The sequence below is a fragment of the Ictidomys tridecemlineatus genome, chromosome 7 (genome assembly GCF_052094955.1).
Source record: "Ictidomys tridecemlineatus isolate mIctTri1 chromosome 7, mIctTri1.hap1, whole genome shotgun sequence".
Lineage (NCBI taxonomy): Eukaryota > Metazoa > Chordata > Mammalia > Rodentia > Sciuridae > Ictidomys > Ictidomys tridecemlineatus.
The window spans coordinates 21,971,524-21,999,092 of NC_135483.1; the positions used below are offsets into that span (position 1 = coordinate 21,971,524).

The 27,569-nt window shown below is 34.7% G+C and overlaps 2 protein-coding genes across 3 annotated transcripts in view; one reads left to right on the forward strand and one right to left on the reverse strand.

Moving 5' to 3' along the window:
- The window catches only part of Aard (alanine and arginine rich domain containing protein), a 54,643-nt gene extending 53,897 nt beyond the window's left edge, over nt 1–746 (reverse strand). For both annotated transcript variants that reach the window (XR_013423840.1, XR_005737742.2), the window contains exon 1: nt 457–746. The gene's annotated coding sequence lies outside the window, so the exon portion shown is untranslated. The remainder of the gene's footprint in view (nt 1–456) is intronic.
- Rad21 (RAD21 cohesin complex component) lies at nt 2–27,127 on the forward strand. Its single transcript, XM_013357146.4, has 14 exons — nt 2–160; nt 7,579–7,753; nt 12,257–12,386; nt 13,787–13,886; nt 15,597–15,703; nt 16,371–16,577; nt 16,921–17,046; nt 17,390–17,512; nt 19,336–19,559; nt 21,032–21,191; nt 21,576–21,724; nt 22,870–23,019; nt 24,640–24,723; nt 25,373–27,127. The coding sequence occupies exons 2-14, from the start codon at nt 7,610–7,612 to the stop codon at nt 25,562–25,564; spliced, it is 1,896 nt and encodes a 631-aa protein (XP_013212600.1). The 5' UTR covers nt 2–160; nt 7,579–7,609; the 3' UTR covers nt 25,565–27,127.
- The last annotated feature ends 442 nt before the right edge of the window (nt 27,128–27,569 follow it).

Genomic DNA, 27,569 nt, shown 5'->3' on the forward strand with positions numbered 1-27,569 from the left:
TGTTTGAGTGAATCGGAAAGGAGGCGGCGGCTGTGGCTGCGGGCGGGAGCTGCTCCGAAGCTACACCTCGCTAGGGCTCCCCCCTTTCCCCGCCCCCTCCCCCAACCCTTTTCCCCTCCCCAGGCCACCCAGACCGCCCAGCTCCCAGCGGAGAGCAAAGGTAAGAGGCTTGGCCGACTCTTGTCCTTCGGTTCCCTCCCCCCCACCCCTTCCCCTCCGTGCTGCCTTCGGGGAGCGGGACTCGGGTGGGCGGGAGAGTTAGGCACCAGGCAGCGCCTGCGGTGCCCCTGCGTGCTGGCCCCGCCGTGCCCCCGACCCCCAGCCCGCCCAGGCATCTCAGCTCCGGGCTTGCTCTGGGCCGGGACCCGCACAGCCCCCGCCCGCATCATCGCCTGTTCGGTAACAAATGGTTTTGGTTCCATTCTGAAACTACAAAAGCCGTTATTCCGCGCGAACCTGGTGGGGCCGGCCCCTGTCTTCTAGCTGAGTAGCAGAGGAAGCCTGGGCCGCGGAGGGAGGGCAGGAGGTTTGAACCAGCGCGCTCTCGGACCGGGCCGCCTACTCCTCGGTGAAAATGGCTGTCTGGGCGGACGCGGGATTGGGGCGTGAGCAGGCGTGGCAGGCCCGGGTCCAGGCTGCCAGCTCGGAGGGGCAGCGCGGTCCGCCGAGCTGCGATGTGGATCGGGGACGTGCGGGCCCTGCCGTTGCTGCACGGTGGACTTCAGGGCGGTGGGGCCCTCGCCAGCCACTGCCTCCCCCTTTAGGTCCCCCCCCCGCCCCCGTCGGGGATGTTAAAAACTGGACCGACCAGTAGAAAGCGCGACGGAGGGAAGTTGCTTCCGATTGTTGGGACGTGAGCGTAATTGGTTTCCCCCTTAACTTTTCTGAACGCTTTTTTAAAATGTTTAATTGTATGGGCTGATTGGGAGACGCTTTGATGCCTTCTTCGTCTCGCTGAGAGGCTTTGCGAATGATCTGTGATGTTCTGGAGTGACACTCTCAGGTTGTACTGCCAGACTTAGGCGGCCTTCTTCAAATCAAAGAAGGAAACCCTGGAGGGTTTGTTTGGTCACTCTGATTTGTTAGGCTGTCCTAAGCGTTCTAAAGCACGTCGGTGTTTGAAGGGTTTCTGGTAAAGGTTTGCTCATCATCTCTCTACGAGCGAAAGTTAATGTTTGCTCTCATTAGATTGGGTAGGATTTGTTTTCAAAAGCATCCCAGTTTCTTAATATGATAATAATTGCCAACTGTGTAAATCTAAAGAATTTTGGAAACCGACTGAGCTTTCATAAGTTGGATTCATTAAAAATACCGCTAATATTGGAAACATCCAATTATTTTGGAGAAAGCATTGATGAGAACGTATGCCATATCCAATGATGAAATTAGTAAGAGCTTGCATAGTTGAGGTGACAGCAATGCATAACTAATAGTGCGTTGTATATACAAGTCAGAATTTTAGTGGAGCATAACCTTTACCTTTCTGTGTTTATAAAGGCAGTACATTAGCATTCTCTAGAATTAAACTTTCCCTGTAGAGTGGTGTATGATTACTCATACGGTTGAGAATATCTTTTCTCATGAATTCCTATTTAGCAGAACAAATTCTGATAAATCTTATAATTTAGTAAATTGGGAAATTTTCCAGTTTTTGAGGAGTAAAAATTATGATATTTTAATTGTCATAGTTAGGCATAATCGTGCTGACCGGTTAATCTTTTGCTACAAGATGGTTTTTAAAAGTCACTCTTTGCATCTACTGTGGTGCGGTTGTATTAGGTATGCTGATGTGTTTAATTTTTATTAATCGTTTCGGTGAATATTATCCTCACCATTTAGTTGAGAAAACTAAAACTTAGATGTTAAATAACTTTTTCGCTGTTGCAAAACAACTAAGTAAGGAGGGAATTGAATTTGAATTTAGGACTATTCTTACTGTAAAACCTTAGGTTAATGTTAGAATCAAAAGGGACAGAGCCTTAGTGTGCAAGGTTGGATGGAAATGCTTTCCTCCACCCTCCACTTCCCTAGGAGACAGTTGCATTCGTATAGTAACGAAACAGAGCTACATAGAGGTTAACTTAACTTACTGGTTAATGGCAAAGCTGGATTATGTCTGAACTCCCAGTGTGGTAGTTTCTACTTTAAATAGGCAATGTTTATGTATAAATAAGTTAATGTATATACATGTGTATGTATGGACAAACACATATACAAAAGCATAGGACTTTCCCGTCAAATCTTCTTTCCAGAGGTAACTGTTGTCACCAGTTTCATGTATATCCCACAGATACTTTTTGCTTACTCGGGTGTTTGGAAATGTATACAGTTGGCCTCTGCATCCTTGGATTCCACGTAATGGATTCTGTCAATCACAGGTCAAAAAGATAGCCATACATCATTTTATTGCACTTCATAGTACTGCTTTCTGCTTTTTTTTAATCCTGTTGAAGATTTGTGACAACCCTGTGTTGAGCAGGTCAATAGGCACTATTTTCCAGAGCTCAGATTATCATTAGCATGTTTTAACAAAACATTTTTTAAATTAAGACACCTAATTGTTTTCTTAGACTTTATGCTAGTGCACACTTAGTAGACTACAGTGTTTTATAAACATAACATTCCTGTGTACCTTGAAACCAAAAAACTTGTTGTCTCTATTGCAGTAGTCTAGAATCAACCCCACAATATTTATATACGTGTGTTTAAATAAAAATTGGGAGGGCCCATCATTTTTTGGTATCCAAAAGATTGGTTCTAGGCCCCACCTCCAGGATACTAAAATCTGTGGATGTTCAAGTCCTTTATATAACAGTATGCTATTTGCATGTAATCTACTCACAACCTCCACATACAGTGTCATTTCTGGATTACTTGTGATGCATAGTACAATGTAAATGATATGTAAAGAGTCATCCTGGGCTGGGGATGTGGCTCAAGAGGTAGCGCGCTCGCCTGACATGCGTGCGGCCCGGGTTCGATCCTCAGCACCACATACCAACAAAGATGTTGTGTCTGCCGAGAACTAAACAATAAAACATTAAAAATTCTCTCTCTCTCTCTCTCTCCCCTCTCTCACTCTCTCTTAAAAAAAAAAAAAGTCATCCTGTGTTGTTAAGGGAATAATGACAAGGGGGGAAAATATAATAAATAAATATAAAATAATGTATATGTTCAGTACAGTCATTTTTATGCATTTATTAGTATGTTATACTTATGTATGTTATGCATAATAGTTGGTTCCATTTGTATATGATTATACTGCATAAAATTTAATTTGCTCCGTTTCAGTTCCCAGTGACCCCTTTTCCCCTCCCAATCTACTGGACAGACACATTTTGTTAAAAAATATTTTTGATCTGCAATTGGTTGAATCTGAGGATGTGGATCTGAAAATATAAATGGTTATAAACACACATTCACGCACACATAAACACACACATCACAGAGTTCTCTTGCCCCCTCCACCAAGTATCCTGAGCTTATTATGGAGATTTTCCTTGTTAATACAAATTATATATTATTGCTTAAAGTTGCACTGTATTCTGTTATATAGTTGTATTAATTTTCAAGATACTTATTGATGGCTGGGTAGGTTACTTCTATTATTATGTTATTGAAAGTTGTGCTGCAAGGCAATAGTTTTGTAGTTAAATGTGTGGGCACTGAAGTTCAGATTCCACTTACATGAAATACTAGTGACATTTATTCTCTTCCCTTTGCTCTATTTTCTCATATGTAAAATGGGCTAGTATTTGTTATGCGTGTTAGTTATTAGAAGTTGGTTACATAAAATACTTGGGGCATAGTAATTTTTTTTAATGTGTTTTTGTGTATGTGGTTGGTACTATACGTTTCTAGATACATCTTTTACATCATCGATTACTGGAGGTGTTGTCAAATTGTCCTTAAAAGGCATGGTACTGTTTACACTGCCACTATCCTAATAGATGAGTGAAGTGTTGGTGATCACTGACATAATAGGAGAAACATGAGCTTCAGTTTGACTTTGCTTTTTGAAATAATCTTAAGAAAATTACCTTTTTTTTTTTTTTTTTTCTTTCTCTGCTCTGCTGTCAAATGCAGACTTTCTGCTAAGGTCTTTTGTAAAGGACTACCAAATTTTAAAACCTTCAAAACCTATACAGATTATCCAACTTTTTTCTTTTTTTAAGTTTGGTATTACCAAGATAAAATTGATTTTTGAAAGTAGCAGTAATTAAATTTTCTATTCATTTCAGATATAAGTTGGTAGCAGCTCTACCACTGTTCCTTTTGCTTCCTTTAGTTAATAGGGTGATTTCCTCTTGCTAATTGTTTTCCAGATTAATTTTAGTATGGCTCCTCCCCTGTCCCATGCCAAGAAGGCATCTATTTAGGAATCACTGCCTCTGCATAGCTGGGATAGTTTAGAGATGGTGCTCTGACCAGCAGCTGAAATGTTGGCTGTAAACTACTGACACCTGTTGAAAAGTGCCAGTAGTTTTAATTTCTAAAAGCTCCATAACTTTTATATATGTCAACTATGAGATCACTTGGTGTGCCTCATTTACTTATTCATTAAATATGTATTTAGTAATTGTTACATGTCAAGACAGCATTTTAGAAGTTTTTTGTTCTTGTTGTTACACAGTGTTTTTGCTTCCATAGTGGAACTTGGGGCTTCATGACAGTGACTACATTTCTAAAAACATTGCTGCGATATTGGATACTATAAATTTCTCTAGGTTTTATTTATAATACTTGTATGGGAGGCTTACGTTTTACTCTGAGAAACATTAGAGCATTTGCTCTGAATTCTTCCTGATATAGTATAGTATTCCTTAGTTCTTAATTTCAAATTTGAGAGAAAGAGATTACACTATTAGGAATTGATAAAGCCTGTTTATTTCCTTTAGAGAAAATTTGCCTACAGTGATTAATGATCCTCAGGGAGCATTAGGCTCAGAGAATGAGAATTTCAGGACCCTTTGTTATTAAAGATAGAAAATGGGAGATGAGGTAAAACTGACTATGTTACTCTTTGACCACCATGCCCAATCCTCTCGGGTATTTTTGACATATGTGAAATCTCTTCCTGTGATGTGTTTCACTGTAAGATTTTCTTTATAAGGAAAGAATGGGCACATTTTTAATTGAAAAATATAATAAGTTACTTTTCATTTTAAAATTTACAAGATCTTCTCTGAATCCTTTTTTTTAAGGCAGCATAAGAGAGATCCTGCTGCTTCTTTGCACTCTCCCAACATTCAATGTTAACTTCTGTTTTTTATTTTAGCTTCTGTAATAAGTGTATGATGCTAACTCACTGGGCTCTAATTTGCATTTGCCTGATGGCTAGTAATATTTTCGTGTTCTTATATCCTTTTCTGTGAATTTTTTCATTTCTTTTGTTCTTTTTGCTTGGTTTTTCTTTTTGTTCTTGAGCTTTGAGAACTCTACATATTCCAGATCCAAGTTCTAGTCAAATACAGTCTGTAGCTTGTCTTTGCATACCCTTATATGGAGTTTTTTGTAGAGCAAAAGTTTATAACTTGATGAAAAACAGTTTATTGAATACTTTTCCATCATGGATTTTGATAAGCTTTTTTATCTAAAATATTCTTGCCAGGCTTTAGGTACCAGAGGTGGTTTTGTTTTGTTTCCCCCTAAATGTTTCCTAATTTTAAGTCTGTGATCTAATTCAAATTAATTTTGATGATATTTGAGGTTTGGGTGTTTGTGTTTGTTTTACTATAGATGACATTCAATCATTTCAACACCATTTGTTGAATCTATCCTTCTTTATTCCTTTGAGTTGCTTTTGTATCTTTGTAAAATATCAGGCTTATTTGTGTCTGTTTCTGAGTTCGCTATTCTGTTCCATTGATCTGTGAGTTTGTTTGTACCAGCATCACAATGTTGACTGTTGTAGCGATTAATCTTAAAATCATGTGGACTAATTTTTTCTATTTTATTCTTCATCTTTGAAATAGTTTTCTTTTCTAGTTTCTTTATCTCGTGATATAAATTTTAGAATAATATTGTCTATAGTTGTAAAAAGAAAATCTCACAATAATTTTGGTTGTTGCATTAAAATTTCACTAAAACTAAACATATACTTATCATAGTCTCTAGCTCTTACACTTTAGGACATTTATTGTAGAGAAAACTTAGGGTCTGCACACAATATTTATAGTAGCTTTACGAATAATAGCCTAAAACTAAATAGCCAATAGCCTCCTTCAGAAGGTGAACAGCTAAGAAAGTTGTTGTATATTATTTATCCCACAGAATGATACTCAGCAATAAAAGGAAATATACTATTGGTAAATGCAACAAGTAACGTATTCAAAATGACAGAAATGTAGAGAACAGTATAGTTGTAGGGCTTAGGAATGGTGGGGAGCAAGGGATGGGTGTGAAGAGTTTTGTGGTGATAGAATGATCCTGTACCTTATTTACAGTGGTGATTGCACAAATCTACATGTGATACAATGGCATAGAACTACACATAATACTCTGAACCAATATCATTGTCTTGGTTTTGATACTGTATTATAGTTACATGAGATAGTGCCACTGGGGGTACATAGGATAAAGGTTATTGCGTCATCTCTACTATTTTTATAACTATCTGTGAATCTATATTTCAAAATTAAAGTTAAAATTGGTAAGTACTTTTTATGTATTATTGGTGTGCTTGCCATTATGGAAAAAGGAAGGCATCTTAGAAGGCATCTTGCTAATCTAATCATGAACATTTGGACATTTTAGACCAAGACAGATTTTTTGGGGTCAAAATAGATTTTTTTTTTTTTTGTAATCTATGAAAGAGGGAAATTAAATAAGGGAAATATCGCTTTGCACAGTACTCCGCCAGGCCCAAGTTTGGGGGCTGCTTTTCTTATATATTAATACATTAGCTTGCTGAAGAAAATTATCACTGACACGCTTGTAATTTTGAGCGGACAAGTATTTTTCAAAGTCCTGAATTAAGAAAACTATATAAATAATACTTTTTTGAGCCTCAAGTTTTCTAAAATACCCACCTATAAAATGAGAGCACCCACCTACTTAGTTTTGCTTGGCCGACTATGGAAATTCAAAAGGCACAATGCTGTGTGACGAAGTAGTAATTATTACACAGAACATTCACTGAGAATCTCAGGTTTTTAATGGGGTTCTAAAAATGGACATTTCCACATTAGTATCTGTGCCTGAATATCTTTTAGACATTTTTTCTTGCCATGAAAAATAAAGTTTGTAGTTTTGGTGCAATAAGCAAACTATTGCCACCATTAATAATCAAGTTAGAAATTGATAGAACTTTTGAAAAGAGTTTTCTGGTGACCATTTTTAAGATAACAAAGTATAATTGCAATTTGATTCATGTGTCCCTTTTCATTTTAGCTCTTAATATTTTGGGATCTTTTTTACCCTTTGAATTAAAACAATACGATCTTTTGTGAAATGCGTGTTATGCTTTCAAACCTTTTGTATCTCATTAAAAATAAGAAACTTGGATGGTGTGGTTTATTATTATTAAGAAATATTTCGATTCTTTTATGATACTTACATTAAATTTTTTTTCCTCAGATTTTCTCGCAGTTCATAGGCAACCAGAACAATGTTCTACGCACATTTTGTTCTCAGTAAAAGAGGGCCTCTGGCCAAAATTTGGCTAGCGGCCCATTGGGATAAGAAGCTAACCAAAGCCCATGTGTTTGAGTGTAATTTAGAGAGCAGCGTGGAAAGTATCATCTCACCGAAGGTATGTTTGATGTTGATATTTTTATCCACTTTGTTTATTGATATGTGAAATAGAACTTTAAAAAGAACTTATTAGGTAATCATCTATCTATGTATATCAGAGACAAGGAAATTCCCCAGTATTCTTTTATCATTTTGTCTTTTATCTGATTTAGTATGATCACAGTTCAGTATTGTCTTTAAAAGTTTTGTAAGTACACTGATATTTCATTTGCTTATTCTAGTGGTATATAAGCATAAGTTGGGGGCATTATCCAAGTATTTTATATTTAACTTTCTAGATATATAAATAAGTATGTAAATGTTCCTGATTTAGGAATTTGCAAAATATTCAAAATAAAGGACTCACTAATTTAAAAGGTTTTCAGGGCCAGATTTATCTTATCTACCCAGTAAATACTGTATACACAACTTACTTTACCTCAACCTCACAGATCTACTTGGTGTTTCTTAAAGATACTAACTAAGCTTTTTCTTCATCATAGGATATTTATACCTGCTGTGCCCTTTTCAAGTGACACAATTCCATGGACTATTTGCTCCCTTCCTTAATTACTTTCTGTCTCTCACTAGGATGGAAGCCTTGTGAATGTCCTTTACATTCTTTGTCTTGTTTATTGATCTGTTCTTTGAGGAGCTCTTATTAACACCCTCTAAAAGTGCCTGAAGCAGTAGTACCCACATTTCTGTTTCACAAACAGTACAACTTAAAGTAATATGGAATTGGTACTATATCAAGAAAGGAACTTTAAAGCACAAGAGATGCACTTACCATCACCTATATAATTATTTCAATGAAGAACAGATATGTGGACTTAAAAAACATGAAGAGTTCTAAGTAATTTTTGTATAATATTATCTCAAAAGAGTTCTAAGTAATTTTTGTATAATATATCTATTTATATGTGTGTGTTAGAGGTCTGTTTTGTACCTCATATTTATATGTACATATGGACAAAATGTATGCACCAACTTTCCTATGTAGTAAAAACCTTCTGTATCATAGCAGTATAGACAAGCATCCTGAAATATTGTTTTTAGGAATGACAGTTGAGACAGTGTTGGCATAATGTATTAAGTAAAGAGTGGTTCCTTATTGCCAGAAGAGCAAATCTTAGGAAAAAAGCCAAGGGTGTAGCAGAGACTTACTCTGAAAAGTTGTGAAAAATACATATTTTTATTTTTTTAACCTTCATACATTAGCTACTTATTTCTGGTATGAGAATACAGAATGCCAGAAACTGCAAACTCCTCAGAAATGAGAGGACACAGCTCCATTCTCAAATTGTTCATGGTCTGGTGAAGGAAACTAGTCTTTATTGTTGTCCTTTATAGTTATATATGACAGTAGATTGTCATATATACTTGAATGAATATGTAAATGTCATGTCATACACACATGGAGTATAACTTTCCATTTTTGTGGTTATACATGATATGTAGACTTATGCTGGTCACATATTTATATTTCTATTCCCATCCCTCCCTCCTTTCCCCCCACTACCCACCCTTCAATTCCATGAACCTTCCTCTGCTAACCCAGTGTGAGTTAGAATCCATATATCCGAGAAAACAGTCGACCTTTGGGTTTTGGGGATTGGCTTATTTCACTTAACATGATAATAACATCCATATACTAGCAAATGCCATAATTTCATTCTTTATGGCTGAGTATATGTATCACATTTTCTTTATCCGTTCGTCTGTTGAAGGGTTGGTTCCATAACTTAACTATTGTGCATTGAGCTGCTACAAACATTGATATGGCTGTGTCACTATTGTATGCTGAAACTCCTTTGGGTATAGACGAAGGAGTGGGATAACTGGATCAAATGGTAGTTCCAATTCAAGTTTTCTTAGAAATCTATTACTCTCCAGAGTGGTTACACCATTTTGCAGTCCCACCAACAATATATGAGTATACCTTTTCCCCACATCCTTCCCAACATTTATAATTACTTGTATTTTTGGTAATTGCCATTCTACTTGAAGTGAGGTGAAATCTCAGTGTAGTTTTAATTTTCCATTTCTCTAATTGCTAGAGTGCTAGACATGTTGAACATTTTTTCTATATATTTGTTGACTGATCGTATTTCTTCTGTGAAGTGTCTCTTCAGTTCCTTTGCTCATTTATTGATTGGTTTTTTTGTTTTTGTTTTGATTTTTGGTGTTTTTTATTTCTTTATACATCTTAGAGATAAAGGCTGTATCTGAGGTGCAGGTTGCTAAGAAAAAAATACATATTTTTAGGTGGGAGAAGTAAAAGTTTGTGCTTAGAATTAAAGTGTCTATATATGGACTTACTCTGAAAAGTTGTGAAAAATACATATTTTATTTTCTGTATATGGAATTTTATCTGGCTTTAGAGTTGTAGCTGTGGGATTTATTAGTGTTAAAGACATTCCTATGTTTCAAGACAGTATTAATTTGAAAATTTTAGTGAAATGAAAACCTTACAAAACAAACTGAATTGTGTTGTTCTGTGTTGTTCTGTATTGTTCTGTAATTAGACTGCATTCAGGAACAGATGTGTTCATAGTTCTACCTCATTTAATGCTTGTGACTTATAGTGTCTTAGTCTTATATCCAAAGAACTTAAATGCAGAATTTGAAACAGATTTGACCTCAGCTAAGGTGAAGTAACTTAAGTATTTTATAAGTTCACTGTAGAAAGAACTACTATTTGTGATCATGGGGGCTGTTCTAGACCCTCCTGGGAATTTTGTAATATATGGCATATATACTGTATTACCTTTAATATTCTGAATCCTAAAACACACTTGGCCCCTAGGACTTTAGATAAGGAATTATGGACCCATAAATTATTATTTTGTTTGTACATGATTTATTTAACCTTTTTCTTTTTAATTTTAGGTAGTTTACATTATTTTTAATTTTTGAAATTTATTTCTGGTCCTATACAGTGCAATCATTAAAGAATGAAATGGTGGAGAAAAAAGTTTTTTCAAAGAATAGGAACAACTGAGCATCAACATGCAAAAGAAATGAACCTAGACATAGGGCCTTACTCCTTTCCCCCAAAAAAAACTCAAAGTGGGGCATAGAGTTAAATGTAAAATACTAAATATAATACTCCTAGAAATGAACATAGTAGAAAATCTAAATGATCTTGAATTTATTGATAGCTTTTAAGATACAGCACTGAAGGCATGATCCATCAAAGAAAGAATTTATTCTCTACACTTCATTAACATTCAAATTTCTGGGATCTGGGCATGAAGCTCAGATAAAGCATTGTGCTTATCTATGTGAGTTGCTGGGTCCAATTCCTAGCCAAAAAAAAAAACTTGCTGTTTTCAAAGACACTGTCAAGAGAATGAAATCCTGATAGAGAATCTTTGTAAAGCCAGCAGGGTGGCTCACACCTGTAATCCCAGTGACCCAGGAGACTGAGGCAGGAGGATCAAAACCAGCCACAGCAATTTAGTGAGGCCCTAAGGACTTAGTAAGACCCCGTCTCAAAATAAAAAGGATTGGGGCTATGGCTCAGTGGTTAAGTGCCTTGGGTTCAGTTCCTTGAACCAAAAAGAAGAAGAAGAAGAAATCTTTGTAAAAATATATGTTAAAGGACTGTTATTCAAAATGTACATAGAACTCCTAAAACTCAACAATAGGGAAAAAATTTATTTCAGAAAAGGTTGAAAACTTTTAACAGCTTACCAAAGAAAATGCACAGAAAACCAGTATATTTGCCATATCATGTTATCAAGAAAATGCACATTAAAACAAGATACCACTATTAGAATAGCCAAAATTCAAAACCCTGATAACACCAAATGGTGGTCAGGATGTGGAGCAACAAAAAAATCTCATTCATTTTCCTTGGGATTTGATGTTGTACAGATGCTTAGAAAGACAGTTTGATAGCTAAGCCACATTTGTAATCCCAGCAGCTCTAGCAGTTGAGGTAGCGTCAGTAACTTAGCAAGGCTCTAAGCAACTTAGCAAGATGCTGTCTCTAAATAAAATATAAAAAATGGGACTGGGGATGTGGTTCAGTGATTAAGTGCCCCTGGTTTCAGTCCCCAGTACCAGTAAGATAAAATAAGACAGTTTGATAGTTTCATATGAAACTGTACAACAGTCAGGCTTCTTGGTATTTAAGCAGTCCAAAACTTGCATTTGTACAAACACCTATGAATAGGTTTCTAACAGCTCTATTTGTAATTGCCAAAACTGTGCTAATGACATAGTCTGTGGAATGATATGGTTCCTGTTTCATGACTATCTTCATGTCTATGTTAAATTATAAATTACTACTATTCATCTGTCTAATCTAACTTTGGAGTACATTGAAGAAATTTATAGGTCAAGACAGTAAAAAATAAAATCAGGTGATTTTGAGGCAACTTTAAATGGTAAAAGGTATAAAGAGAAAGTAAAAATTCCCTGTACATAACAAAGTACAAACTTCAAAGCATACTTATCTCTAAAACTATAGAATTAACTATAAATTAGATTAATATTAATGTTTCATTTGAAGGTGAAGATGGCACTGCGAACGTCAGGACATCTCTTGCTGGGAGTAGTTCGAATCTATCACAGGAAAGCCAAATATCTGCTTGCAGACTGTAATGAAGCATTCATTAAGATAAAGATGGCTTTTCGGCCAGGTATTATTGCTTTTTTTTAAACTTTGGAATTTACCATGTTTTGTGCAGAAAACTGCTAAACATTCTAGGTCAGCATGTTTTATTTTTATTGCAATACAGAAACCTTTCAAAGATAGCACAAGCTTTGGGGAGGCACTGCTTCAAAGGAAACTTATTTTACTTCATCTGTCTTGTCTTTAGAGTAATTCTTTTATCCTTTTTTTCAAGAACCAAAACTCCTTTTAAACATTTATTGTATTCTTTTGTAATCATTTCTGTAGGCCTATCAGCTTAATGTATAATTGGTGCTTTAACCTTTTTTTGTAATAGTACTATGTTTATGATAATATAAAAACTTACTTGTTCTTCAAAGGTTGTCATCAGAGGTTGAAATTTTGAAAATTAATTATTATGTGATGATTTGCTTCTTAAAGATAACTGAGAAAAGATAATTTAAAGATTTTAAATTTTTCCCAAATAATCTTAATACATAATTACAATGGTATTTCTGTGAATAAATAATTCTGTAACTTTTTGAGCATTGATGAAATTTTTATTCTATTTGAAATAATCCAAATGTAAAAAATAGGTGATTTATACAATAGTTTCTACTGAGGTTATATTCTAGTATATCATTTTACTACATTAACAATAAATGTTTGAGATTTCAGATTTTATTTAAAGTATTTAAGCAAATACTGTGATGTTTGAGTTTGTAACATGTGGCCTCTCTGTGCATTTTGTTGAAACAACATGTTTTTTAGTTTTGTCTTTTGTTTGTTTGTTTGTTTGTTTGGTTTTGGTGCTGGTCTTGAACCCAGGGATGTCTAACCACTGAGCCACACATCCCCAGCACCCCCCAACACCCGCATGTTGTTGTTTTGGTTTTTTGTTTTGTTTTTAATTTTGAGACAGGGTCTCACTAAATTGCTGAGGCTGGCTTTGAACTTGGAATCCTCCTGCCTCAGCCTCCCAAGCCACTGGGATTACAAGTGTGTGCCACTATGCCCAGCAGTTTTGTTTTTCTTTTAAAGTAGTGTGTGTTTATTGTAGATAACTTTTGGGTTTTTTTCTCTGCTTATGCCTGTCATTTTATTTGAATTTTTTTATCATGAAAATTTTTAAGCATAGCTAAAATTAAATATTCTTATTGTCCCAAAAAGAACCAAAACTCCTTTTAAACATTTATTGTATTCTTTTGTAATCATTTCTGTAGGCCTATCAGCTTAATGTATAATTGGTGCTTTAACCTTTTTTTGTAATAGTACTATGTTTATGATAATATAAAAACTTACTTGTTCTTCAAATTGCTTTGCATGTTGTCAACCTTTTCAGAATATAACCTCAGGAAATTGTTTCCACTTCTCTTTGATCCATACTCTGATATAGCTAGGCCTTGAAACTTAGTATTTCTTTTCTAGGTGTTGTTGACTTGCCTGAAGAAAATCGGGAGGCAGCCTATAATGCCATTACTTTACCTGAAGAATTTCATGACTTTGATCAACCGCTGCCAGACTTAGAGTATGTACTACCCCCTCTTTTTCTTTCTTTCTTTCTTTTTTTTTTTTATTAGCTTGGCCTATAAGAAGCATGTTATTGGCTTCCACATGCATAGTTTTCCTTGGAATGTTTCAGCATTGAGTTAACATCTAGGTAAAATGAATATGCTTCATTTAGGATTGTGTATACATATGAAATATGTAAACTAGAAAATGCTTCTTCTATAAGAATTTCATGGACATGAACTTTTACACAACCAAGAACATGAGAATACTGATGTACTTGTACAAGTCCAAAACTTGTTTAAACTAAACAGTTGTCCAGGGGTGTACTTTTATATGATGATATCAATTTTTTCAGAGGTATAAAAGTCACCTACTGATCATCTTCTTGGCCAAACTATTCTCAGATCCACATTTTTTTAAATAAACATAATTTTCTATGAAGAGCAAGAAAATTGCTTTTACACACTTAACAGGGAAAGTTACATAGAGGTGGCTGTTATAGCAGAGGCCTTGGTATAATGTTTCCCTTTTCTCAAGTTCTTAAAATGCAGTTATTTTACCTTGGTGTGGAGTATGTGACTGGTTTTCTAATCAAGAAACCCCTCCATACCACTTCTTTTATAACAGATTTATCTGGTGTTTGAAATGATCTGTGACTCCTAATTTGAGTACGTTTTTTGATCTGTTTTCATTTTGTATGTGTGTTTGTTATGCTGAACACTTATTCTGCCTCCCCCACTCCTTATACCTTTATTTTTTAAAAAATTATCTTGTGCAATTTTTTGAACAACTAAGAAATTACTATTACATACCTCATGTATAGCTTCTTTATCAATATTTTGCCAGTTTTATTTTTTTCAATCTATATTTTTCAAGTTCACCTCCCACTAGATTATTTTAAATTAAATAAAATAATCTAACTTCATTGCTAATATTTCAATATTTCTCGATTTAAAGATAAGGGATGTTTAAAATATACCTGTGACTTCACACCTCATAAACACTAGTAATTCCGAAATGAACTATCCAGTCAGAATTTAATGTCCTCAGTTGACACATAGACTTTTTCTTATCCTTCTCCTCTTTGGGTGTGTGTGTTTATTTTCTTTTCAGTTTGAGACTACACAAAGTCTACAGACTGCATTTGGTTAATATGTCCCATAAGTCTTAAGATTCTAAGGAATCTTACATCCCTTTTATGTTTGCATCCTGTTTATTTATTTACTAAGCAAACAGTCATTTGTGTAAAGTGTTTATGATCTAGATTTGGCCAGAAGTATCTCAGATTGGTGAACATTACATACTTTTTATATTTTTAAACTACATGAGGTGGTTATTTTTTGATAGAGAAATTGAGTCTCAGAAAAGCCAAAGAACTTCAGAGTTCTCACAGGTAGTAATAAGTTGTGGGGCCCTGATGAAAACCCATCCTATGTAGCCCATCATTTCTGATTTTTTCATCTTAAGAGTATATGCATATTGCCTTAGATTGCCTTAGATAGTAATTTCAGCATATTTTGCTTGCTGGTCATCAGTGATTTAAAATCTTTAAATACAACTTAGATCTCGTCATGCATGAATTATTTTGAAATAATACTGAGTTTTAAATATCAGATTTCTAAAACTAGATAGTTTGTATTTATATGGAGAATTGGGGTATATATTTCCCTTATAAATACATTATTATGAGACTTGAATCTAACATGTATTTGAACTTCTTTTAAAGTGACATTGATGTAGCCCAGCAGTTCAGCCTGAACCAGAGTAGAGTGGAAGAGATAACCATGAGAGAGGAAGTTGGGAACATCAGTATACTACAAGAAAATGATTTTGGTAAAAGAAAAAAATTGCTATTAGTTTATAATATTATAATTATGTTGTGACACTGCTAGCAATTTTAAAAATGTACTTAATATTACATTCGTGCTGACAAAGACTTGAAGTTTCATCTAATTCATTTTCATCAAGAAAAGAATTTGCCTTCCTGTTGGCATATTTAGCTTCATTCCATTAACGCATCAGTTTATTATAGAGTTCACTCTTTGCCTGCTCCTGCTCCTCATACACAAAAGAAGCTATGTTTTGATTTGTGTGAAAAGACCCAGTGTTGAACTAATGCTCACCTTTAAACTAATCATTTTGGAACAATTAATTGTATTTGTAACCACTGTCCAAAACTTAGGTATTCAAAACTGATAACAAGCCACATTTTCTTGATGAAAAAACATTGTAAAGTTTAAGTCTGAATGTTAATGAACCCTAACATATAATATATATTTAGGTTTACCTGACATATTTAGGGTAACCTAAATTTGGATGTAAGTCTGATTTTGTTATAGTCATGTCCCCTAGGGTTAGTTTTTAAAAAAAGAAAAATTATATTTTAATATTCAAAGATTTCAGAAAGCAAGTGTAACATAATTCTAATAAATCAGTTGTTGTCTTTTTAACAGTGGTGTTTCCAGCCTTTCTCATTTAATGCTTTACCAAATTTGTTTAGGTGACTTTGGAATGGATGATCGTGAGATAATGAGAGAAGGCAGTGCATTTGAGGATGATGACATGTTAGTAAGCACGAGTGCTTCTAACCTACTCCTAGAACCTGAACAGAGCACCAGCAATCTGAATGAGAAAATTAACCATTTAGAATATGAAGACCAATATAAAGATGATAATTTTGGAGAAGGAAATGATGGTGGAATATTAGGTAGGTCACTGAAAGTTGGCTATTCTAATTTCTGTATTCACTGATGTTTTGAAGCAGTTGAAAATTCTGCTTGAGCAGTAATCTGCTCTATTTATATTGATATATATGTTAAGTGAACATTTTTAAATAAATAGATACTTAATTTAAAAAATAAATGACAAATTCTTGTTATACTGAACATTTTATATGCTTACAAAGAACCTTGAGAAACACATATAAATTTATTTCAGATTTAATACCCCAAATTTCATCTACTTTAACATAATTTTTATTTTTCCAGTGATTGACTATTTTTGTAGCATTTCCTTTTCAAATTTTAGCTAAATTACATTCCCTATTTCAGATGACAAACTTATTAGTAATAATGATGGCGGTATCTTTGATGATCCCCCCGCCCTCTCTGAGGCAGGGGTGATGTTGCCAGAGCAGCCTGCACACGATGATATGGATGAAGACGATAATGTATCAAGTAAGCATTTCATGTTCAGCGGTGATTCTTGGGGTGATTATATGACATCCAAAAGATAATTTAACAGAAGACCACACCAAAAGGTTTAGTTTCAGTGAACCATAAATGTCTTTGAATATAGTACTTATGGTTGATGACTAGTTCTAATTCTCATGTGTTTAACCCTATGTCCCTCCCCTTTCTTGTCCACTGGAGTTCAGCTCTGGAGGAACTGCCTCATAAATAAAAAAGTATTTTAGTACTAGTGGGGTTTCTTTTAGTTTCAAAGAGACATTTCTTTTTCTGTTTGTAGGGATATATATTGTTATACCTAAGCCTATTGTAACCATATTTGTTTTTGTAGTGGGTGGGCCTGACAGTCCTGATTCAGTGGATCCTGTTGAACCAATGCCAACTATGACTGATCAGACAACACTTGTTCCAAATGAGGAAGAAGCATTTGCTTTGGAACCCATTGATATAACTGGTGAGCAAACCTTCAGATATTTACAGTCATGTAGAATGTGTAAGATCTTATTTCTGGCTCTTGTCTGCCTGCTGATCATCTGCTGCCTGTGTTGAAGATAACTAAGCTTCTTTCTTCATTGGCATAGTCAGTATCACAGTCTTTATTCTATCCAATTATAGTTTGAGTATTTTGTAGAATTATCTATACAGGTTACTGGAAGTACGAAGATATAGATCAAGCTTTCTGCTATTGTGTATATTTTGGTGTCATAGAATTCCCAAGATATTAGCTTTCTAATTGTGTGTCACAATTAGAAAACATTGCAGGACATTTTGCAATAAAGTACAAGATTGACGATTTATCTTCCAAAGTTCTAGATTCTGTACATTTGGGCTACTATCTAGAACAACCTGAAAGTACTCTTTTAAAAAATAGTGAAAATAACAGCTACACTGTAAAATCAGAGTTTTCTGAATTTAGTGCTCATTGAGAAACATTGGGCAACAATATTTTCTTGGAGAACCGCTCCTGAGTTACAGAGGCAACTCGAGATGCGTAGTTCGGATGTGAAACTTATTGATGACTTATGGAGAGGGTAGGGCAAGTATACTTTTAAGAAGAGGAATTCGTACCTGAAGGACAGGTAATAGACTATCACTTATATTTACATTTTTTTAATTTGAACTTCATAAATGTTTTATATATAAAAAGTTATGCAGTATAACATATGGCAGGGTAAAATCTTGAGAAATTTAATCCCACGAGCTTCTTAAGTGTAGATAATTTTGCCTGTTTTGTATAGTTGTAAGAAATAGACACACAGAAAAAGTATTTATTTAAGATGGAGTTTCAGGTCCATGTCACTTGGCTTGGACTTCGTTCACTTTATCAAGCAGCTTATACAATTGCCATATATATAAATTAGAACTTTTCCAATAAAAAATAATATTTATAACCATTTGTGCAATGCTATTTTATAACTTCTGTAAATGGTTGGCCTTATTTCAGATTTTTAAAAAAGAAGACAACTTAAGCAAGCTGAAGTTAATTATTTTTCAAGGTTCAGAAACTAAGAAATTTCAGAACCTAAGACTTGAGCCCAATTTTTTTTTTTATTGGTTGTTCAAAACCTTACAAAGCTCATGACATATCATATTTCAAACATTAGTTTCAAGTGAGTTATGAACTCCCATTTTTACTCCAAATACAGATTGCAGAATCACATCGGTTACACATTCACATTTTTACATAATGCCATACTAGTAACTGTTGTATTCTGCTACCTTTCCTATCCTCTACTAACCCCTTCCCCCCATCTTCTCTTTCTATCCCATCTACTGTAATTCATTTCTCTCCTTGTTTTTTCTTCCAATTCCCCTCACAACCTCTTTTATGTAGTTTTTTATAACAATGAGGGTCTCTTTCCATTTCCATGCAATTCCCCTTTTCTCTCTCTTTCCCTCCCATCTCGTGTCTCTGTTTAATGTCAATCTTTTCTTCCTGTTGAGCCCAATTTTGAATCCAGTGTAATACATACTGTGTTTATAGCATAAAGCTATATGGATTAAAGTGTATTATCCCTTGCATTATTTTACTATTTATGCTAAAACTCAGTACATATTATTTTCATTCAGCAGGATTTTATTGAACACCTAGTATATGACATCCTTTGTTCTAAATAGTGCTTAGAGAATCTTAGTTAAAACATTTGCCTTCATGAGACTTAACTTTCCTACGAGGGCCCTGTGCATAGAAAAGAAGGATATAGTCATGCCAAGTCTAGTTGCGGTGTATTCTATGCTTGCCTCTGAAGAAAATGACTATATTTTATTTTATTCTAGTCAAAGAAACAAAAGCCAAGAGGAAGAGGAAGCTAATTGTTGACAGTGTCAAAGAGTTGGATAGCAAGACAATTAGAGCCCAACTTAGTGATTATTCTGATATTGTTACTACTTTGGATCTGGCACCACCTACCAAGAAATTGATGATGTGGAAAGAAACAGGAGGAGTGGAAAAACTTTTCTCTTTACCTGCTCAGCCTTTATGGAATAACAGACTACTGAAGGTAATGTGGAATTTTTTATTTATATATATTTTCTGCTGTTTTTTTTGTTGTTGTTTTTTTTAGGGAAAAAATATTTTCGAGCTGGGGATGTGGCTCAAGTGGTAGCGTGCTTGCCTAGCATGCGTGAGGCACTGGGTTTGAATTTGATTCTCAGCACCACATAAAAATAAAGATATTGTGTCCACCTAAAACTAAAAAATAAATATTTTTTTAAAAAATGTTTTAAACCTCTGAATCATTTTTGATCAAATATTTTTCAACAACATGGTATCTTTCTTGATTTTCATCCATAAATCACAATATACTGACCATGACCTCATCTGAAATAGTGATGAGTGACACCAGCATTTCTAAAAGATATAGAATGTTTCTGATATGAAAAAGCCACTGACATTTTTAATAATAGTTCTCTTTTCAGCTTCCTAAAAGAAACTGTTAGTTATAATGCCTTAATTTGTATTGTGCTTAAGTCTACATTCTTTATTTTCTGAGTAAACCATGAGATAGTTCTAATTTTTGCTACTTTAAGAGAATTTTTTTTTTCCCTAACCAATAGAATATTCTCTGCCTCTGCTGATTTCAAACTCTTTCCAAAATAAAGTTTTTGTTTTTTAATGATTTTGGGCCTTGAACCCAGAGGTGCTTTACAACTGAGCTATATCCATAGTCCTTTTTGAGACATGGTCTTGCTAGGTTGTTGTTCTTACCAAGTTTCTGAGACTGACCTTGAACTTGTCATCCTACTGCCTCAGTCTCCCAAGTCACTGGGATTGAGTATAAAATACTCCAGTGTAGGAAATTTATGGTATACATCTTTTTTGATACCAGGAACTGAACCCCAGGGGTGGGTGCTTAATCACTGAACCACATCCCCAGCCCTTATTTATAATTTTATTTAGAGACAGGTTCTCACTGAGTTACTTAGGGCCTTGCTAAGTTGCCGGGGCTGGCTTTAAACTTGGAATTCTCCTGCCTCAGCCTCCCAATCCGCTGGGATTACAGGTGTTCGTCACCTAAAATATTAATACAGTAAATACGAAATAGTATTCTTCAGGTAGAAACATCCTCTCACACAAACACAGGAATATTATAACCATTAAAAATAGTTAAATGATAGTTAAGATTATTCTATATTAAGTGAAAAGCATTATGGAAAACTATTATGGTAAAAGTTGGATTGAATTTTCAGTTTATGAATGTAAAAATAAACTATAGACAAATATTTAAATTTAAAACCTCAAGGGTTGGGAGCGGATAAATTACTTTTAGTTTTTCTGAAGATTGCTTTATTTGACAATTTGAGAACTGACGTTGGAGTCATTTTAAGGTAGACTAGAGTGTGAATATAATGTTAGGTAAAAAAAAATAGTATGGCATATTGATTACAACTATTAAAGCATTAATGAATATTAGAAATGTCAGTCTGTTTTCAGTTGGAGTGATTTATTTTATATTTACTTTTTCTTTTATAGCTCTTTACACGCTGTCTTACACCACTTGTACCAGAAGATCTTAGAAAAAGGAGGAAAGGAGGAGAGGCAGATAATTTGGATGAGTTCCTCAAAGAATTTGAAAATCCAGAGGTTCCTAGAGAGGACCAGCAACAGCAGCATCAACAGCGAGATGTTATTGGTCTGTTCTTTTGGGATAGTTCTCAAAAGTTTAAATGCCAGAATTTACCTTTATTTTTGAACAGGAAGTGCATTGGATCTCATTTACCTTATTAGATATGAAGCTTTGGGTTCAGAAAGGTGTAAGGGTTATGACTTGTCTGAATTGGCTTGATTGGCTGCTAAAGGATTGTCCTCAGGACTGAGATTTGGATTTTTAAGACCTTTTCCCCCCGTTACATATATGTTATAAACTAAGTAGTCTTAAGCAGAGAAAAGTTTACCTCTGCTATCTTAATTTGAGAGTAACTATGCCTGTGCCTAAGTGTACCAATTTTGAAAGTAAATTACTCAAAATGCTATTCAGAACTATATGGCTTAAGTCTTTTCATATGATTAATTGCAGATGAGCCTATTTTGGAGGAGCCCAGCCGCCTCCAAGAGTCAGTGATGGAGGCCAGCAGAACAAACCTGGATGAGTCGGCCATGCCCCCACCACCACCTCAGGGGGTTAAACGAAAAGCTGGACAAGTTGATCCAGAGCCTGTGATACCTGTAAGTAAGCACATCATTAAAAGATGTTCATAGTCCATAGCAAGTGGTATTTAAGGAGTCCTTTTGAATTATCTTGGGTTAGGCAGAAAATGGAAAGGGATGGGAGCTGAAGATATGAATGTAGTCTGCCTTAAGTGGGAGAAGATGTTCTGGGAGTCTACAGAATCTGCCTGACTCCCTTTGAATAGTCTTGCTTCAAAGAGGTCCAAAGTGAGCAAAACCTTGGCCAGTATGGAATCCTTGACTCTGAACTTTGATTCTGATTTATTCTTCAGCAAACATTTCCTGGCAGTCTCCAATACTGGGCAGTTTTAAGGTGTCTTATTAAGTTATCAGCATATAGTTTTCCAAAAAAAGTAAAGCAACTGGCAACTTCATTCATACTTAGCTACCATTAAGTTCAGTTAGGACAGGAAAACAAAGTATAGAGGGAATAGTAGGGTCTGATTTAGGGTTCTCAAGTTATAGGATAGATTGAGTAAAGGGGTCCTTTTTGGTAACCTTGGATTCCTAGTTCAGCCTCCATTAAGAGGCATTGGTAGTAGAAACTGCCAGTTTTATGAGCTCAGAATGGGAAGAGAGGTAGTGGGTATGTGACTCTAGTATCAATGTCCTTCTGATAGTTCTTTGGCTTCTTAAAGACTTTGTTTTTAATGTTTCTCAGCTTTTACAGTAAGTCTAAAAGGAAGGAAATACAGAAAACAGACCCAGAAAAGGTCTCCTTATTGCTGTCTGCTACTATTAAGGATTTCATGCAGTAACCTTTGATAGTACTGGGATAATTAACATTTTTATTTTGCCATGGAGTCCATATGTGGTTTATTGGAAAATGAGTTTTGCTTTATTTTATTTTTAATGCTTGTGATTTTTTTCTTAGCTTTAAATTTCTCATATAGACTTTTTAACCATGACTCCTAAAAAGTACCGAAAACAAACACTTGCATTTTAGGGTAATGGCTAATTTCTTTTTAAAGCTAATTTAATGTTGTCACTTTGTAATTTTAAAAAAGCAGATCAATTTTTGATAGTCAGAAAGTGGGGAGATATAATCTTTCCATCTGGAAAACCTTAACTATATTTGCATGTTTTAAAATGCTATTCTTAAAATGTGTATCTTAAAATGCCTTAATTTTTATTGCTTTAAGCCACAGCAGGTAGAACAGATGGAAATACCACCTGTAGAGCTACCACCAGAAGAACCTCCAAATATCTGTCAGCTAATACCAGAGTTAGAACTTCTGCCAGAAAAAGAAAAGGAGAAAGAGAAGGAGAAAGAGGATGATGAAGAGGAAGAGGTAAGAAAATTATAAAAGAGATATCTGATGAATAGATTCCCATTCATTCCAGATTTAGCAAAAGTCTTCACCTTCTTGTATATTTTGTCTTCAATTCATATAGTGGGCATCAAAGTGATGAAAAATAAAGTCGGAATTCAACTAACATTAGTGGTATAGATTTATCATTAGGTATATCAAATGTTCTGATGTGCTATAATTCATGGGCTCCCTCATGGGCTTTTGAAGGACATGGACTGTCCCTACACTGACTTCTTGCTTGACTTCTAAATTGCTTGTCAGTTGCTTTTCATTTTCTTGTGATCAGTGGTCAATTCTTTCTTCTGTTATCATCTGCCTCTGGTATAACCTCTTCTCTGTCTGTGGCCTAGAAATTAAATAACCAAACATCTTCCATTTGGCTGTGTTTTTATTTTGTTTTAAATAGATCAGGGCAGGAAATGACTCAGATAAAGTAGTCTGAATAAAGATTTTAGGGAACTTTTATGTTTTAAAAAACAGGCACTTTAGAATTTAATTTTCTTGAATGTTAAGTTTAAGACGTTTTTCAGGTAGCATTGAAACTGTTCAAAAAATTTCTTCTAAGACAAATGGTTTATGGATTGAATATGGCTTTACTGGTATTTATTTATATTTATAATTTAACATTATGTCAGTCATAGCAGTTATGCTTATCTTTAATATAAATACATTATTTTAAAGCCAAAATTTAGTTTCATAGTTACTTCAGCCTATGTGCTAAAGTACCCTGAGAATATCACAACTGCTTCCCCACATTCACACCAACTTTAGAATTCAAAGAATTCAAGAAGTTGTTTAGGCAGCAGACTTTTTTTTAACTGAAGACTGAACCCAAGGGTGTTCAACCACTAAAGCTACATCCCCATCCCTTTGTAATTTTTTTTTTTTTTTTTTTTGAGACAGGGTCTTGCTGAGTTGCTGAGGCTGGGCTTGAACTTGCAATCCTTCTACCTCAGCCTCCAAGTTGCTAAGATTACAGTTGTATACCACCACGCCTGGCTAGACATCAGTCCCAAAGGAAAACATAATAAGGATTGTACATCATTTTTTAATATACCATATAGATCAATACTAATTACTCAGCAGTCTGCAGGTCCCTTGGTATTGGTCCATGATAGTATGATGGTAAAATGCCAGAATATAAATCACCTAGAATTATTCTACCAAATACACACACACACATATTTCATACATTTAGTTGAAGTAAATGTCCTAGTTAATGGCATAGTTGATTTATATCATTACCAAAGTTCCTTGACAGGAGTACCAATAACCAAAAACCGATGACCTGCAGCCGTCTATGGACCACACTGTGGTACACCACATCCTCATGAGCAATATAAAACCTTATATTCAGCTAAATGTTTGCCTGCACATACAGAGGGCTTTCTTTTGTAACTTAAGTAGACAAACTTCAAAGTTGATACTAGTGCCAAGTGATATTTATTTATTTATTTATTTATTTATTTTAGCATCTAGGAGAGTTTTCTGTTAGATTACATGGTCCAAGTTAACTTAAGATCATCCAGGAGCTATGGAAATAATTCCTTTTTCAGCAGAGCAGTGTTGTTAGCTTTTTGGGTGGTTATTTTCATTCAGGATGAAGATGCTTCAGGGGGTGATCAGGATCAAGAAGAAAGGAGATGGAACAAAAGGACTCAGCAGATGCTTCATGGTCTTCAGGTATGCCAATGTCATTTTAGAAGAAAATTCTGTATCAAATACTTTTAGCATTGTTCATTCAAAAATAAAGTTTCATGTTATAACCAGAAAACTTAGCTTTGTGAACCTTTTTTGAGAACCTCATTATTTAAAATATTTTAGTTAAAAACAAACTGTTGGGCCAAGAGTAAGCCTGGAAAGTGTTCAGAAGAATATTTTCCCATTTTTGTGGCATCAGATGTCACAATGTCAATTGCCATTGGGACTTAAATGTACCAGGTACAGATAAGACATTTTGAGCATCTGTGAAATACCATGTGTGTTGCTTATAATTTTCTAGAATAGATTTTTTTTAAAGGCTGACATTTAAAATTATTTTCTCACTTTTTAAGTACTAGATTTTACTGTTATTACCATATTAGATGTCCAAATAAAAACATTATTTTAATAATATATACTGGGCCAACTTTGTTCCTTGGGCTTTGGAGTTTAACAATACTATATGTTTTCGCCCTTTACTTTCCAGTTTAACATGAGAATCACTCACATACCTTTCCAACCCTAGCCCCCAAAAGAACAACACTTTTTCCAGTACCAAAATTGGCATCCTTTTTAAATGACTACTATATAGTGTGTGTTACTTTAATTCACTTTTCTTGTTTTATTTCAGCGAGCTCTTGCCAAAACTGGAGCCGAATCCATCAGTTTGCTTGAATTATGTCGAAACACAAACAGAAAACAGGCTGCAGCAAAGTTCTACAGCTTCTTGGTTCTCAAAAAGCAGCAAGCTATTGAGCTGACACAGGAAGAACCATACAGTGACATCATTGCAACACCTGGACCAAGGTTCCATATTATTTGAAGAGCTAGAAGCATTATAGCTAGTGTTCATTCACTAGTACATACAAATTGCCCCCATGTGTAGGGCACACACAAAAACCCTTTAAGAAAAATTTTAAGAAAAATTTTAGGTTCTTGTCTATCCAAAATCTCTACCTTTTTTTTTTTTTTTCATTTTTTTCCCCAGTATTTTAAATATGTCCATTTCATCTTTAAGGGAAACTGCTTATATGGGTTGTATTTGTGTTCTGATGGAGAAAAGAGCACCCCCAAGGACCCAGAAGATTATTTTAACAGTTCAGAACAGATGTGTGCAATATTGGTGCATATAATAATGTTGAATAACTGTTGACAAGTCATAATTTTTATCTTAGTTCTCCATCACTGTGTTGAAAAGGAAAACCTGTCTAGGAAAATGCCTGACAGTTTAATTAAGAACTATGGTAAGTGTTCCTGACAGGAAAGAAAATGTCTTCTCATCAGTAAAACTGGCAATCTGGTTAAACACTGTACTTAGCAGTGGTACCTGCAACAGAGATCATCTTCTTGAAAGCATAATTCCATAATGAGCAAATGTATGTGAATTTGTGTTGTGACTGATCCCCGTCAGCTACAACAAGAGGACTGGCTTGGTTTAAAGCAGTCTACTTTGTAAATCATTCCATCTGAGTCTTTATGAAGAACTGTGCTGTCCTGAGTTCTAATGTTTTAGTGCAGCTCCAAAATGAACAGAAATAGACTTATTAAAATGGAAAGACTATTAAAAACATTTGTGACTTCCAGGAGCTATAAATCAGAGTTTTAAAATGTGGTTGGATATATTTGAGTGTTCAGATCATGAAAATAGAAATTCCCCTCCCTACTGAAAGGGCAGACTGATGGGAAATTATACACCAGATTGACTTAACCTTTAAGCAGACAATGCTGTAAAAACTAATGGCTTCTCTGATATTTATTATAAATGTTAGTACTGATCTCTTTTTCCAATGCTGCACACTCCTGTGTTGGAACTTTTAATAGCTTTGCAACTGAAATCCTATATCCGGTTTCCTATAATTTAAATGAAGAAAAGCATTCAAATAAAGGCTTTAATATTAACAGACCAGATAGTACCAGAAATTATGTGACTATTATGATTATCAAAACTTGTCTTAACTTTTTAGGGAAAAATTACACTGAAAGTTCTAGTTTAAGTGTTGGCACTTTTGTGGGAAAAAAAAGACTCACTTTCGAAACTCAGACTTCAGTGTATACCCAGTAATTTAAAATTATGTGAAATGTTTTAAATTTGTAAACTCGTAATTACTGTTTTAATGATTCAGTTTCTTGAGAATGGTAATTGTATAAAATTGCTATTGCCGTTTTATTTTCAATATAATGTGCCTGTAAACCATGGATTTTTCCCCTTCTGTAAAAAGACATTGTAGATAATTGAATGTTTGATTATAGAAAGGTCATTAGTTTCTTGTTACACATTTTGTTAGTCTGGTTTTCGTTGCTTATCAGGTTTAATATTGTTCTTGAAAATAGTTGATGCTATGTTATGTATAACTTTTCTAATAAAAGTTGTGTCATAAGCTATAAATTGGAGTATTCAATTATTTAGTTCATTTTGTTTCCCAGGAAAACATTGTCTAAAAAAGTTAACATGACCAAATTCCATATAGTGCATCTTATCTAGAATAATTTCTCATGCAAATTAAGTGGGTTTTGAAAGGTCAGTTGCTACACATGATTGACTACTGGCTACTGTATCAGACCACACAGCTCTCCTGTGGTATTAAAAGTATATACAATCTTATGGCAATTCTAAATCTTGGCAGGGTATTTAGAGTCCATGAATACACAAGGTTCTCTGCCTTCAAAGAGTTTACATCCTGGCTTGGAGATAAATAACAACTTAAGTCAGAAATCTAGAATATTAGAATAGTGTTCAGTATTACTAGGATGATCAGGGAAGGCTACTTAGCAAAGGTGAGGTTCTAAGCAAAGACTTGAAGAATGGTTAGACAAGGAATCTCCATATC